The sequence below is a fragment of the Hylobates moloch genome, unplaced genomic scaffold (genome assembly GCF_009828535.3).
Source record: "Hylobates moloch isolate HMO894 unplaced genomic scaffold, HMol_V3 SCAFFOLD_15, whole genome shotgun sequence".
NCBI lineage: Eukaryota > Metazoa > Chordata > Mammalia > Primates > Hylobatidae > Hylobates > Hylobates moloch.
Window position 1 is genome coordinate 32188019 of NW_026652290.1, and position 16092 is coordinate 32204110.

Sequence of the window (16092 nt, forward strand, 5' to 3'; positions counted from 1 at the left end):
TGGAACAACTTAAATACACAGGGGATGGTAAATCCATACAATAAAATACTGTACACAAGAAAGAAAACGTAAGTGGCACTCTACACACTGCTATGAAAGCAGATCCATATAAAAGCAGAAAAAAGCCAAGTATAGAAGTGTAGACTAAATATAAAATACTCACCGGAGGCCAGGCACAGTGGCTCACACCTGTAATCCTAGCACTTTGGGAGGCCGAGGTGGGTGGATCACTTGAGGTCAGGGTTTTTAAGACAGGGTCTTCCTATATTACCCAGGCTGTCCTTGAACCCCTGCACTCAAATGATCCTCCCATCTCAGCCTCTCAAATAGCAGGGACTACAGATGCACACACCATGCCTGGCTTCCAAAATGGATGAATCTTATTTCACTATGCTAAGTGAAATAAGCCAGTCACAGGACAAATATTGCATGATCCCACTATATGAGATATCTAATAATAGTCAAACTCGTAGAAACAGGGTAGAAGGGTGGTTGCTAGGGGCCAGGGAAATGGAGAGTTGTTCAACAGGTATAAAGCTTCAGTTATGCAAGACAAGTAAGGTCTAAAGATCTGTTGTACAACATGGTGCCTGTAATTAACAATACTATATTGTACACTTAAAGATTTGTTAAGAGGGTAGGTCTTGAGTTAAGTGTTCTTACCACAGAAGACAAAACAAAAACTCAACAGCAACCAAAAAGCAAAAAACAAAGGGCAGGAGGAAACTTGTGGAGATGACAGATATGTTTATTACCCTGATTGTGGTGATGGTATCAAAGGTGTGTGTATATAGTCAAACCCATCAAATTGTATTCATTAAATATGTAACAACTGTACTTCTATAAAGCTGGTAAAAAACACTGTACCTGTTTGTTTTTACTTCAATGTGGCTATAAGAAAATATAAAATTACATTATATTACAGCTTGCATTCTATTTGTATAGATGGATTAACAGGTGTGTGACAGTCACTGCCTGCTGAGAGCAGGGTGTAGGGAACCTGGGGTTGGAAAGGAGACTTGTCACTGCATGCTTTTCCATTTATCAATATTTCATATTTTGAGAAGACAAGAAATTTTCGAACAAAGATACAGAAAATCATTGTCAATAGTTAATCTACCAGAGATATTCAGAAACCTTGCGTTCTTGGTTTTCAGGTCTTGGTTGAGAGTTCTAACACCCTTGAAAAATCTCGAGAGTAACCTGGTAATAATATCTTCATTGAACTAAAATTACATTTTGCTTTAATCTGATAGTCCTCTTAATCCAAAAGGTCAACATCAAGTTAAACAACATCCAGTTTCACTTTGATGTTCATAGCTGCCAGTTCAGCTACAAAATACCGAAAAACATAAGGCACAGAAACAGTATCGATAGTGTCACTGCGATTACACAGAGTACAGTTGTATTTTCTGTTGCGCATGGCAGACCAAGAAGGGGGTGGCTTCTCCAACAGTGGAGAGAGTAAACTGCCACACTTCACACACACATGGGCTACCGACCGATCCGAGCAGTTGAAGAGGCGGTCATGAAGGAGAAAAGATGTACCATGAGCTAAAAGCGCATCCCGTTCCATCTCCCCAAAACGGATTCCACCCTGGACATTTCTTCCCCCAATAGGCTGGTTGGTGACTCTGTCTCGGGCTCCAGTTGTCCTTACTTGAAATTTGTCTGAGACCATATGGCGTAAGCGCTGATAATAAACCACTCCTATGAAGATGTCTGCTTCCAGTTCTAGCCCACTGATGCCACTATATAACCTCTCAGTGCCATGGAAATTGTAGCCAGCAGCCTTTAACATCTCACCAAAGTATTCTAAGGCCGAGTTCTCCTCTGAGAAGATGAAGGGTGTAGCATCATGGCAGAGACCATGCAAAGCTGCAGACTTCCCGGCCATACTCTCAATTAACATCCCAATGGTCATGCGGGATGGAAAACCATGGGGATTGAACAGAATGTCTGGGACCATCCCACTCTCAGTAAAAGGCATGTCCTCAGCTGGCCACAATCTGCTTAAAATGCCCTTCTGCCCATGGCGACTGGCAAATTTATCTCCGATAGTTGGGTTCCGAGGCACTCTCATAGTGATGCAAACACACTTGAATTTTCCACTCCCAGTGTCATTACTGCACACTTTGATGTTATCCACAACACAATTTTCTTTACTCCTAGGAAAAAGTAAACCGTATAAGGTCAACCTATTTGTTTAAACTTACAGAGATAAGTTTCATTGATATAATTAGTGCTTCATAAAGGATATTTGTAAAACTTTTTTTTTTTTTTTTTATGAGACAGGGTCTCACTCTGTTGCCCAGGCTGGAGTGTGGTGGTGCGATTACAGCTCACTGCATCCTTGACTTTCCGGGTTCAAGCAATCCTCCCACCTCAGCCTCCTGAGTAGCTGGGACTACAGGTATATGCCAGTAGGCCTGGCTAATCTTTAAATTTTTTGTAGAGATAGGGTCCCACTACATTGCCCAGACTGGTCATGAACTCCTGTGCTTAAGGGATCCTCCTGTTTTAGTCTCCCAAAGTGTTGGGATTGCAGGTGTGAACTACTGTGCCTGGCCTGCAAAACTCATTCTTGCCTTTATTCTCCAATACAAACAGAGATGGTATGAATAGAGTTATTGGTGATACTCACTACAGAATTATGTTCATCTGAAAGAAAACTAGCAACAAAGGCAACTGAAAAATTATTATGAAGGCCTATTGAAATAAATTATATTGTAAAATAAACTAAAATAAGACATTTCTAATAAGAGGTATGAGCTCAACATTTTGGCTAGGAAACATTGCTAACATTGTATATGAGAAAGATGACAAAGTTTGGATAATACAGTTTTTTAAAAAAGCACAAATAGGCCAAGCACGGTGGCTCACGCCTGTAATCCTAGCACTTTGGGAGGCTGAAGCAGGTGGGTCACCTGAGCCCAGGAGTTCGAGACCCGCCTGGGCAACATGGCGAAACTGTCTCTACCAAAAATACAAAAAATTAGCTGGGCATGGTGGTCCGTGCCTGTAGTCCCAGCTACTTGAAGGCTGAGGCGAGAGGATTGCTTGAGTACGGGAGGTGGAGGGTGTAGTGAGCTGAGATCACTCCACTGCACTCCAGCCTGGCTGACACACTGAGACCCTGTCTCAAAACAAAAACAAAAACAAAAACAAAAAAAACCCAGCTTGGATACCCAAACTTACTTATAGTACATCACAAAACTTTCCCCGGTGTTGAGGTTTAGGTAGCTGTAATACGGATCTCCATACTGCAGTTTTGCTCCTATAAACGGCAATCCATCGTCATCTAACTTCTGCAAAACCCGTGGGTCACCAGGTTTGATTCCAAACACCAGGCTACTATCTCCTTGTTTCATTTTTTCAGAGAGGTCTATGAACTCAGACTTGTAGACACTTCCATGGGCAAAGCCTCGTTCCCAAGAGGCCTTATTCACAATCTGTGAAGTAAAAGAATCATTAAAAGACTGAGGCCAAGTGAGGATTTTCAAAATAAAACTAGGTGGGACTCTAATACTTGGTTTAGGATAACTGGCATCACATTTTAACTTTCCTCACATTTTCCAAATCACTGATACTAACTACAAAAACCCAGACATGGCCGGGCACGGTGGCTCACGCCTGTAATTCCAGCACTTTGGGAGGCCAAGGCAGGCAGATCACTTGAGGTCAGGAGTTCGAGACCAGCCTGGCCAACATAGTGAAACCCCATCTCTACTAAAAATACAAAAATTAGCCAGGCATGGTGGTGGGTGCCTGTAGTCCCAGCTACTCGAGAGGCTGAGGCAGGAGAATTGCTTGAACCCAGAAGGTGGAGGTTGCAGTGAGCCAAGATCGTGCCACTGCACTCCAGCCTGGGCAACAGAGCAAGACTCTGTCTCAAAAATAAAAAACAAAAAACAAACAAACAAAAAACAAGAAAAAAACCCAGGCACACAGAAATAGCTTAAAATCTAATCATACTTAAATATAAAAGGTAGATAGATCCAAAACCAAACTTCAAAATTTACTCATAATATGCACTCAAATATGCAAGACGTGTATCTGAATATTTAGTGGATATTCCTCAAGGCTTGCCCACTTTCAACTTAGACTAAGAACTAATCATTTAATAGAACATCATGTGCCAAATACTAGGTACCTGGGTACACAAAAATATTCCTTCAGTGATTTCACAGTAAACAAACGAGTTAAAAAATAAAAAGATTGGAACAACATTTCCCGGTAAAACTTACCATGGCATCTTCCATATCATAGCCAGTGTAAGAAATCACAGCAACGATGGCATTGGTCCCAATTGGATAGTTATCCATGTCATAATAATCATACATGGAGGGTCTCACCAAGGGACTCTGAGGAGTCTGAAGACGATACAGTTTGTTATCCGATCGGTCTTGATAAGTGAGAAGTGGAAAGCCCATAGTTTGCTTACCTACATGGAGAAAAACCATCTTAGCATTTTCTGCTTCTTTCATCTTGATTATAGGTGTCATACACAACACTGGAAACAACTAAATATTCATCAGAGGAAAATGAATAAATAAAAAATCATGGCAGTTATGCTTACTTTAGACTAATACATAAGCTGTGAAAATGAAGTAAACCTAAATGTATCAACGTGACCAGACCAGGAAAACCATGCTGAGTGGGAGAAAGTGCAGACTGACATTTAATATGATACGATTTATGTGCATTTGCAACACACCCCAAACAATTCTATACTTAGTTTATGGATACATGTATGATGTAATAAAAGCTTTAAAAAGGGACAGAAAGGCAGTACACAAATTACAGGATATCACTACTGGGGGAGAAAAGTGGATAGTAATTATTATGTAATTAGATTACTTTCTTACAGCAGAATATGTATTTAATTCTAGGTAGTGGAGCATGGGGTGAGATTCCTCTGTGTACTACCTCACAGTATAGAGAATCATTTTAGAACAAAATGATTTTAAAATATAAATACATACAAGTGAAATTTTTAAAAAAATTATAGACTTAGAGCTTCCAGTAATAAAGGGCTACTCTTACAAGACCACCCTTAACACATAAGTATAAGACGCAGACCCCCAACTACACATATAGCACTAGAGAGTAACCAAAAGCTGTCAGAAGCTGAGAAGAATTTTTACTTGGACAAAAGGAACCACACTGGGTGAATTCCAGGTTTTTAAGTATTTATGTATTTATTTTTGCCTTATGGCCCAGTGTGGCAGCTACAACTTAGATAGAAACCCACAGTCTTACTGGCTTGAAGAACCAGGAAATAGAGTTCTGAGCATGACAACAATTGGGAAGGGGGAACGTTTCAGAAATGAGAGAACCACAAAGGGAGACCCTTAAATTCAGCATATAAATTGGGTCCAAATCTTTGGTGGACTCTCGAACTATGCATGCATGGGACAGATCACAGCAGCCCACCTAAGGCTGAAGAATGTACTTCAACTGCCATGTTCACCAAGTTAAGTACCTGTGAAAACTAAAAACCAATCCTCTTCCCCTGGAGAATTTTTGGTGACATGCACTGAGCCAGGTGATGGACTGTGTATTAAGAAGGAAAGACATAAAATGAAAAGAATTAAAACGTAATTGAAGGTCAAACACCACACTAAAAACAAAACCAATCCTCTTCAGAGGACCCTAACAGGATCCAGGGTTTAAAACATATTCCTCGCAATGTTCATAATACAATCCAATATTACTGGGCATACAAAGAAATGGTGAAACTTGACTTATACTCAAAGAGACTGATACTGAGATGACCCAGACATTGGAATCTGCAGATAATGATTTTACAACACCCATCATATAAAACTATGCTCAAAATATAAAGGAAAACATGCCCACAATGAATGAAGATAAGAAATCTTAGAGAAGAGAGAAACTATAAAAAAAGAAACAAGTCAGGCCAGGCGCAATGGCTCATGCCTGTAATCCCAGCAATTTGGGAGGCTGAGGCGGGCAGATCACTTGAGGTCAGGAGTTTGAGACCAGCCTAGCCAACATGATAAAACCCTGTCTCTACTAAAAATACAAAAAATTAGCTAGGCATGGTGGCACATGCCTGTAATCTCAGCTACTCAGGAGGTGGAAGCAGGAGAATCGCTTGAACCGGGGAAGCAGAGGTTGCAGTGAGCCAAGATCGTGCCACTGCACTCCAGCCTGGGTGACAGAGCGATACCCTGTCTCAAAAAAAAAAAAAAGAAACAAGTAGAAGTGCTGGACTTGAAAAATACAGTCATGCACTGCATAGCAATGTTTTAGTCAATGCAGGATGGCATATATACTATGGTGATCCCATATTTTTACTGTACCTTTTCTATGTTTAGCTACACAAATCCTTGCCATTGTCTTACAACTGTAGACAGTACACAGTACAGTTACATGCCACCCAGGTTTGTAGCCTAGGAGCAACAGGCTATACCATATACTAGGTGTGTAGTAGTCTCTGCCATCTAGGTTTGTGTAAGTTCATTCTATGATGTTCACACTATGACAAAATCACATACGACTCACTTCTTCGAAGGTATCCCTGTCATTAAGGGCACAAGACTGTAAGCGAAAATTCAGTAGAAGACAGAATAAAAAGTGACTGTGATAATAGGTCAATAAAAATAATCCAATCTGGGCCAGGTGCAGTGGCTCACACCTGTAACCCCAGCATTTTGGGAGGCTGAGGCAGGCAGATCGCTTGAGGTCAGGAGTTTGAGACCAGCCAGGCCAACATGATGAAACCCTGTCTCTACTAAAACACAAAAATTAGCTGGGCATGGTGGTGTGTGCCTGTAATCCCAGCTCCTTGGGAGGCTGAGGCAGGAGAATTTATTGAACACGGGAGGCAGAGGTTGCAGTGAGCCGAGATCGTACCACTGCACTCCAGTCTGGGCAACAAAGCGGGACTCCACCTCGGAAAAAAAAAACAAAAAAAAGATCCAATCTGAAGAAAATAAAGAAAAAAGAGAACAGAAACTCAATGTCTTATGGAACAATATCAAAAGGTTTAAATATATGAATAATTGATAGAAGGGGAGGAAAGAGAGAAAAGGATAGGAGCAATGTTTTTAAAAATAATGACAGAAGAGTTTAGCAATTTAATTAAATTTAAAAAAACAAAAAACAAAAACAAACTTGAGGCCGGGTGCAGTGGCTGATGCCTGTAATACAGCACTTTGGGAGGCCCAAGTGGGCAGGTCACCTGAGGTCAGGAGTTCGAGACCAGCCTGGCCAACATGGTGAAACCCCATCTCTACTAAAAATGCAAAAATTAGCTGGGTGTGGTGGTGAGTCCCTGTAGTCCCAGCTACTTGGAAGGCTGAGGCAGGAGAATCACTTGAACCCAAGAGACAGAGGTTGCAGTAAGCTGAGATCACACCACTGCACTCCAGCCTGGGCGATAGAGCGAGACTCTGTCTCAAAAAAAAAAAAAAAAGAAACACACTATATTCAGAAGACTGCTGCCTTCTAACTAGAAATGACAGAGACTAAGAAGAGACAGTGTAACAACAACTTTTAAGTGTTGGAAGAAAAATAACTGTCAACTCAGAATTGTATATCCAGTGAAAGATTCCTTCAAGTGAAGCAAAATAAAGACATTTTCAGATAAATGAAAACCAAGAGAATTTGTGGCCAGCAACCTGCACTATAAAAAAATGCTAAAGAAAGATTATCAGGCTGAAGGAAAATTGTATGCAAAGAAAACTTGAATCTTGCAGCAGGAATGAAGAGGACTGGAAGTGATAAATATGCGGGTGACTATAATTGCTTGTATTCTTCAAAAAATCAAATAATAAGACCTCAGGCACACCCAAATCTATGGACATTCTATAACTTTTTCTTCAAAAATGTCAATGTCAAAGACAAAGAATGGTTCAAGATTTGTCATAAATTACAGGAAACTAAATAGACATGCCAACTAAATATAATGAGTGATCCTGGGCTGGTTGCTTGTGGCACAGAAAAAAAATAAACTTGTCATAAACTGTATTTTTGGAACAAATGGTCAGCATATGTAAATAAGGACAATAAAAGAGTATGCTAGTATCAAGTTTACTTTCCTGATTGTGACTATAACATCATCCCTCTTCCTTACCCATCTGGCACTGGTACATGTTCCGTGGACTCTGGTTGTGATCAGAGAAAGGGATGAAGTTGGCAATCACACTCAGCAGGCTGTGTGGAAAGAGTTCCTGGTGTGTGGTAACTCCAGCAAAAACCTCATCCTCAAAGATAGCGACATTCATGAAGATCTGGAAGAGCAGGTGTCCAAGGCACAAAATAACGGCAACTGCTTACACATTTACTCTTACCATTTCTCAGAGTTCAGTACTCAAAGACTCAAGAGAAAACCATCCCCACCCAGCATCATGAGTGCTGAAGGGATCAACTGGGAAGCACAGGGAAGTAATCAGTTAGAAATACCACTTGCTTTACATATCTCACTCTAAATCTACCCCAGACCAATTGTGAAGGGGAATAGAAAGAAAAATTTTTAAGTAGCACAAAGCCTATAATTTTGCAACTGCAAATATGTAGGCAAAGACTGAGTGTGAATCTAATGGAATGTTTTCACTTCACGGCTGAGGCAGAGCCAGGTACAAAGGAGTTCTGGGAGCTAGACAAGATGGGAGGCAGGTAATGTGACCACCAACCCTCTCAGGTTCTGTGGAGTGAGATCAGACATGGAAACTAATCTATGCTGATCACAGAGGAGGTGGAAAGTCTGACTTTCTTTCAAATGTCCAACTGTTGTTATAACACTAACAACCCTTTTAAAAAGGAAGAGTTAAGTCTCTGAAAGTTGCACACTATACAAACAAGCACATACACTCATCCATCACACATATGTATTTACCTGTTCCATAGTTCCAATTAGCTCTTCTTTGCCCATTTCCAAGTTCTGCACAGGCCGTACCAGTCTACAAGGAGTGGTAAAAAGGAACAATCCTGGGTACAGACTTGGTTTTCCTGTCATGGGTATAAGGACCACTTCCATCCAGGGAGGAATTCTTTTCTCTCTCAACACCTGTTTTTAACAAAAACAGAGTTTAACAAACCTGTCCCACAGCCATGGCTGTCACTGCCAGTCTTATGCCCCATGGAATACCATTCATCCACACTCAGCCATGGTAAAAGCCCTACTTCCTTGGGTGCTCACCCCAGCTAGCAGGCAAATCACTAACTACTGAGGCTAAGGATAAAGCACACCATGAATGCACGCGTCGATACACACGTGTCCTCTGTGATCTAAAATAACAGTAGATTACTGGTTTTATTTGTAAATTTAATAAACCAAAATCTCATGGGTGGGCCAGGGGTGGCTTATTCCTGTAATCCCAGCACTTTAGGAGGCCTAAGTGGGTGGATCACATGAGCCCAGAAGTTCAAGACCAGCCTGGGCAACATGATGAAACCCCGTCTCTACAAAAATTAAAAAATTACCTGAGTGTGGTGGTATGTGCCTGTAGTCCCAGCTACTTGGGAGGCTGAGGTGGGAGAATCACTTGAGCCCAGGAGGTTGAGGCTGCAGTGAGCCATGATCATGCCACTGCACTCCAGCCTGGGTGACAGAGTGACCCCGTCTCAAAAACAAAACAAAAAAACTCCAACAAACTCCTGGGTGAAAGGAGAAATAAAAAATTACAGAAACCTGAAAACAACAACAACAACAACAACAACAACAAAAAACCCATGTGTCAGAACTCATGGGGATTCACAGCTAAATGCATTATCATTAAAAATGAGAGGATGTTTGGTGGAGGGGAACACGGGGAGACGTTGGTCAAAGAGTATAAAGCTTCAGTTATGCAACAAAATTAAGTTTCTGGAGATCTCATGTACAGCATGTGACTATGGTTAAGAATACTATATTGCATGCTTGAAATTTACTAAGAGAGCAGATCTTAAGTGTCCTCATCCCCTGACCCTCCACAATGCTAACCAAAAAAAAGAGAATGAAAATAAATTCTCTATAAAAAAGACAAAATCTGAGACTAATGAGGCAGGCAGCTCATTTGAGGTCAGGAGTTCGAGACCAGCTGGGGCAACATGGAGAAACTCCATCTCTACTAAAAATACAAAAATTACCCAGGCGTGGTGGTGTGCACCTGTAATCCCAGCTACTTGGGAGACTGAGGCAGAATTGCTTGAACCTGGGAAGCAGAGGCTGCAGTGAGCCAAGATCACACCACTGCACTGCAGCCTGGGCGACAGAGCAAGACTCTGCCTTAAAAAAAAAAAAAAAAAAAAAGGAATGAGTGTTTAATGGTTACAGAGTTTCAATTTGTGATGACAAGAAAGTTCTGAAGATGGTGATGACTGCGCAGCATGAACGTACTTAAAACCCTGAACTGTACACTAGATCAAATCTCATACACTCTCTGAGCATCGAAATAAGTAGTAACAGAATATTCACAAAATTAAACAAGCATCTATAAATCTATGCTAACACAAATAAATGAAAAACTAATAGAAAAGAAAGCCCTCCCTTACAGAATAGCAACTAATAAACACAGAAAAAATGCTGGTGGGGGAAAACACCATGTGGTAACCATCACAGTAATATTAACTCAGCAAAGAACCAGCAATGGAATAGTAATTCAGCTAATAATTCATCAACTAGTGGGTGAAAATATGAAGAAAGGGGGCTCCACATAGCTTTCAGCTATCTCTCCACAAGTTACTTATTACAGAGAAAAACAGAAACTGTACAGTGTATTAACCTAAAGAACACAACTTTGAAGGGATCAGTTAACATGAGTTGTAACAGGACAAACCAATGTCATGTGCTTCCTGAAATATCTTGAATCTCATCATGAGGAAGCAAAACATAAACCTAAATTACAGGAGAGCTATGATTCCCAGCACTTCGGGAGGCCAAGGCGGGTGGATCACTTAAGGTCAGGAGACCAGCCTGACCCTAATGGTGAAACCCTACCTCTACTAAAAATAAAACAAATTAGCTGGGCGTGGTGGTACACACCTGTAGTCTCAGCTACCAGGTAGGCTGAGGCACAAGACTCTGACTCAAAAAAATAAAAATAAAAGACTGGTGGTTGGCAGCATCTAGGTGGCTTCAGGATGGGGCTTGTCACCAGGAAGACCAAGCCGGGATTAGAGGATTGGGACTTTCAGCCCCACCCTCAACCTCCAGGAAGGGGATAGGGGCTGGAGGTTAAGCTAATCACCAATGGCCAATGATTCCATCAGTCATCCTATGTAATAAAGCCTCCATAACAACCCAAAGGACTGGGTCAGGGTAGCCGGGCACAGTGGTACAGTCCGGTGGTCAGGCTGCTTGGCAAGCTGAGGTGGGAGGATCACTTAAGCCTGGGACATTAAGGCTGCACGGAGCTGTGATTGTGCCACTGCACTCCAGCCTGGGCAACAGAGTGAGACCCGTCTCTTTAAAAAAAAAGAAAAGAAAAAAGAGAACATTACTGAGACAGCTGGTGGAATCTGAGTATCAACTATGGATCCCACCCACATGACCTTCTCTGATTTTCATAAATGTACTGTGGTTATTGAAGAGAAAGTCCTTGTTCTTAGAAAAAGTATGCTAAAATCTTTATGGAAAATGGGACCATGTCTCAATACTGCTCTCAAATGGTTCAAAAGAAAAAAATTATAAAGAGCATACAGAAGATAAAGCATGTGGGGCAAAGCATAGCAACGGGTGGATCTGGGTAATGTGTATACAGGGGGGTCCCATGTAACATCTTTGCTCTAAGTGTAAAATTATATCAAATGAGCCACAATTCCACTTAACAGGAATATACTCAAAAGAATTAAAAGCACAAGGACTTAAATAGATATTTGTACACTCATGTTCACAGCAGCATTATTTGCAATGACCAAAAGGTAGAAACAACCCAAGTGTCCAACAGAGCACTTAAATTAATAACTAAATTTAGTTTAAACATTTAGTTTAAACATTTTTTAAAAAATGAAAACATAGGGCCAGGCGCGGTGGCTCATGCCTGTAATCCCAGCACTTTGGGAGGCCGAGGTGGGTGGATCACCTGAGGTCGGGAGTTCGAGACCAGCCTGACCAACATGGAGAAACCCCCGTCCCTACTAAAAATACAAAATTAGCCAGGCATGGTGGCACATGACTGTAATCCCAGCTACTCGGGAGACTGAGGCAGGAGAATCGCTTGAACCTGGGAGGCGGAGGTTGCAGTGAGCCGAGATCGCGCCATTGCGCTCCAGCCTGGGCAACAAGAGCAAAACTCTGTCTCAAAAAATAAAATAAAATAAAAACATAGAACAGAAAATAAACAACAAACTCAGCCTGTTGCCAAAGGACAATTCTTTCAGTGGCCATTATCAAAGCAACAAATACTCTTCACTAGGAGGAAATCTCAAAGATAAGTTATTCAAAGAATGTCATTCTACTTTTTAAAAATATATTTTCAAAACCTAGGAGGCAATGGGGTATAACTTCTACCTTGCATATTTTGAATATTATTGAAATATCTGTATTTTGAGATCCCTTATATGCCACTAGTATTAAGAAGGTGAAAAAAAGTTAAAATTAGTTAGATAAGCAGACTGAGGTGCCTCAATGAAACTACCAAAGAATGTATATGGGTCAAATATCTGTCACTGACCCCTATCGATGAGGCCAGTATAAGGCAAGCCTCTGTCACAAGAGGGAATGCACAGGCATTCTGGACATTGTGACCCCCTGACCACTTGATCACTCTAGACCGCCCAGGGGTTAACCCCAAAACTAGAAAGGAACTGAAAACCTAAGGCCAAGGGATAGGACAATTCACAAAGCCTCAAGCCCACCTTAAAATGACGAAGAGAATCTGCGATACCTGGAGCAAGCTCCTTATCCACCCAGCCAACCATGACGCCGTCCAGCAGGACAGGGTAGCACTCACTGTATGGTCGGTGGGGAGCTCCATCAACGGGAGTGACCCCTGGTGAAGGGAACAAACATCACAATCACATCAGAATGCTGCATCCAACATTCCAGATTCCCTCCAGATGGGGTCAACAGCTGCTCTATCAGTTCAGATATCAAATTATCCTTGTCTCTAAAACAGGTACAGGCATTATTTCTTTTAATTGCACTTCACAGATATTTCAAGCAGGCTTATCAATGCCGTTTTTCCAACAACAAGTGTTCCCTTTGTGTCTCTGTGCCACCATTTTGGTAATTCTTGCAATATTTCAAATATTATTATTATTATTATTGTATCTGTTATGGTGATCTGTGATTAGTGATCTCTGATGTTACTACTGTACTTGTAGATGTGGTAGAAATAGCAAGACAACTAGAATTAGAAGTAGAGCCTGAAGCTGTGGGTGAATTGCTGCAATCCCATAATCAAATTGGGTTTTGATTATAATCAAATTATGGATGAGGAATTGCTTCTTAGAGGATGAGCAAAAAAATGTGTTTGTTTTGTTTTGTTTTTGAGACAGGGTCTTGCTCTGTCGCCCAGGCTGCAGTGCAGTGGCATGATCATGGCTCACTGCAACCTCAACCTCTTGGATCCAAGCAGTCCTCCCACCTCAGCCTCCCGAGTAGCTGACAGGTGTGTGTCATCATGCTTGGCTAATTAAAAAATTTTTTTTTTTGGAAGAGACAGGGTCTCCCTATGTTGCCTAGACTGGTCTCGAACTCCTGGGCTCAAGCAATCCTCTTGCCTTGGCCTCCCAAAGTGCTGGAATTACAGGCCTGAGCCACTGTGCCCAGCAGAAACGGTTTCTTGAGATGGGATCTCAAGAAATGAGAAGATGCTGTAAACATTGTTGAAATGACAATACAGGATTTAGATTATTTCATAAACTTAGTTGATAAAACAGCGGCAGGGTTTGAGGGGACTGACTGCAACTTGGAAATAATCTCCTCTGTGGGTAAAATGCTATCAAACAGCATCACATGCTACAGAGAAATCTTTCATGAAAGGAAGATTCAATTGGTGTGGCAAACTTCCTTGTTTTATTTTAAGAAATTGTCACAGGCCGGGTGCGGTGGCTCATGCCTGTAATCCCAGCACTTTGGGAGGCAGAGGTGGGTGGATCACGAGGTCAGGAGATCGAGACCATCCTGGCTAACACAGTGAAACCCTGTCTCTACTAAAAATACAAAAAAATTAGCTGGGCGTTGTGGCGGGTGCCTGTAGTCCCAGCTACTCGGGAGGCTGAGGCAGGAGAATGGCGTGAACCTGGGAGGCGGAGCTTGCAGTGAACCGAGATCACGCCACTGCACTCCAGCCTGGGTGACAGAGCAAGACTCTGTTTAAAAAAAAAAAAGAAATTGTCACAAGCCGGCCGGGTGCAGTCACTCACACCTGTAATCCCAGCACTTTGGGAGGCCAAGGTGGGCAGATCACCTGAGGTCAAGAGTTCGAGACCAACTTGACCAACATGGAGAAACCCCGTTGCTACTAAAAATACAAAAAAAATTATCCAGGCATGATGGTGCATGCCTGTGGTCCCAGCTACTCAGGAGGCTGAGGCAGGAGAATCGCTTGAACCCGGGAGGTGGAGGTTGCAGTGAGCTGAAATCGTGCCATTGCACTCCAGCCTGGGCAAGAGCGAAACTCTGTCTCAAAAAAAAAAGACATTGTCACAAGCCGTCCTAAACTTCAGCAACCACCGCCTGGATCAGTAAGCAGCCAGCAACACTGAGGCAAGACCTTCCACCAGCAAAAAGATGACAACTTACTGAAGGATCAGATGATTTAATATTTTTTAGCAATAAAGTATTCTTAAAATTGAAATATTTACAGCATAGTGTAAACATAACTTTCATATGCACTGTGGGAACCCGAGAAATTCATGTGGCTCACTTTATTGCAGCGCTCTGGAACCAAACCTGCAATATCTCCGGGGTAAGCCTGAATGAAGGCTTTTGTATTGCTTGTGGAAGTTTAAATCGCTTCAGCAAGGACACACAGGAAAGAAGTAGCAAGGGAACAGGGGCCTATGGGAGGGAGCATTTCACTGTATGTCTTAATATTTTTATTTCTAAGCCACCTAAATCCATTAAATGCATTAACCCCCAAAATGTAATTACAGTTGCTGGGTGCGGTGGCTCACGCTTGTAATCCCAGCACTTTGGGAGGCCGAGGCGGGCGGATCACGAGGTCAGGAGATCGAGACCACGGTGAAACCCTGTCTCTACTAAAAAAAATACAAAAAATTAGCCAGGCGTGGTGGCGGGCGCCTGTAGTCCCAGCTACTCGGAGAGGCTGAGGCAGGAGAATGGTGTGAACCCGGGAGGCGGAGCTTGCAGTGAGCCGAGATTGTGCCACTGCACTCCAGCCTGGGCGACAGAGCAAGACTCCGTCTCAAAAAAAAAAAAAAAAATGTAATTACAGTTGATCCTCATTATGTGCACATTTGCCTACTTGGTACATTATCTCTGTAACCACAAAATACTGGGGATGCTTTCAAAGTCATTTCAGAACATACAGCAAAAAACTTTGAGTCCCCTGATGCAGACGCTCCCAGCAGCTGAAGTCAAACAAGACAATGCCATGCTTTCTTGTCAGATAATACTGTAAACAAGTGTCCCTTGCCCAGTCTGTTCACTGGCATGTTTTCAGCATTTTTGTGCTTTTTGTTGGTGTGATTTCACTGTTTAAATAACAGCTTCCAGGCCTGGCATGGTGGCTCACACCTGTAATCCCAGCACTTTGGGAAGCCAAGGCAGAAGGAATGCTTGAGGCCAGGAGTTTTGAGACCAGCCTGGATAACATAGCAAGACCCCATCTCTACAAAAAAAAAAAAAAAAAAAAATTGCCTCCAAGTGCAGCACTAAAGTGCTGCCTAGTGCTCATAAATGCAAAAAGGTTGTGATGTGCCTAACAGAAAAAAATGTGTGTTAGATAAGCCTATAATTACAGTGCTGTTGGCTGAGAATTCAATGTTACCACATGAACAATGTATATTTTTAAAGTGTGTCTTTCAACAGAAACACACAAAAAACAAGGATACATATTGATGAGCTAACAAAAACGTTGTAACCCGAGGCTCGAAGGAACTTTGCCCTGTATTTCCCCTAGGCACAATGGTTCAATATTTACTGGTGACTTTAAAGATGAGTACTACAAATAA

The 16092-nt window shown here is 41.9% G+C and overlaps 1 protein-coding gene across 1 annotated transcript in view; it reads right to left on the minus strand.

Moving 5' to 3' along the window:
- Window positions 1-727: 727 nt before the first annotated feature.
- POLR1B (RNA polymerase I subunit B) overlaps window positions 728-16092 on the minus strand; it is a 35144-nt gene continuing 19779 nt past the window's right edge. The window contains exons 11-16 of the mRNA XM_058428407.1: window positions 12808-12941; window positions 8867-9037; window positions 8105-8261; window positions 4248-4444; window positions 3199-3452; window positions 728-2168 (exon numbers count right to left, since the gene is read on the minus strand). Of these exons, the coding sequence (XP_058284390.1) occupies window positions 1286-2168; window positions 3199-3452; window positions 4248-4444; window positions 8105-8261; window positions 8867-9037; window positions 12808-12941 (1796 nt within the window). The 3' untranslated portion in view covers window positions 728-1285. The remainder of the gene's footprint in view (window positions 2169-3198; window positions 3453-4247; window positions 4445-8104; window positions 8262-8866; window positions 9038-12807; window positions 12942-16092) is intronic.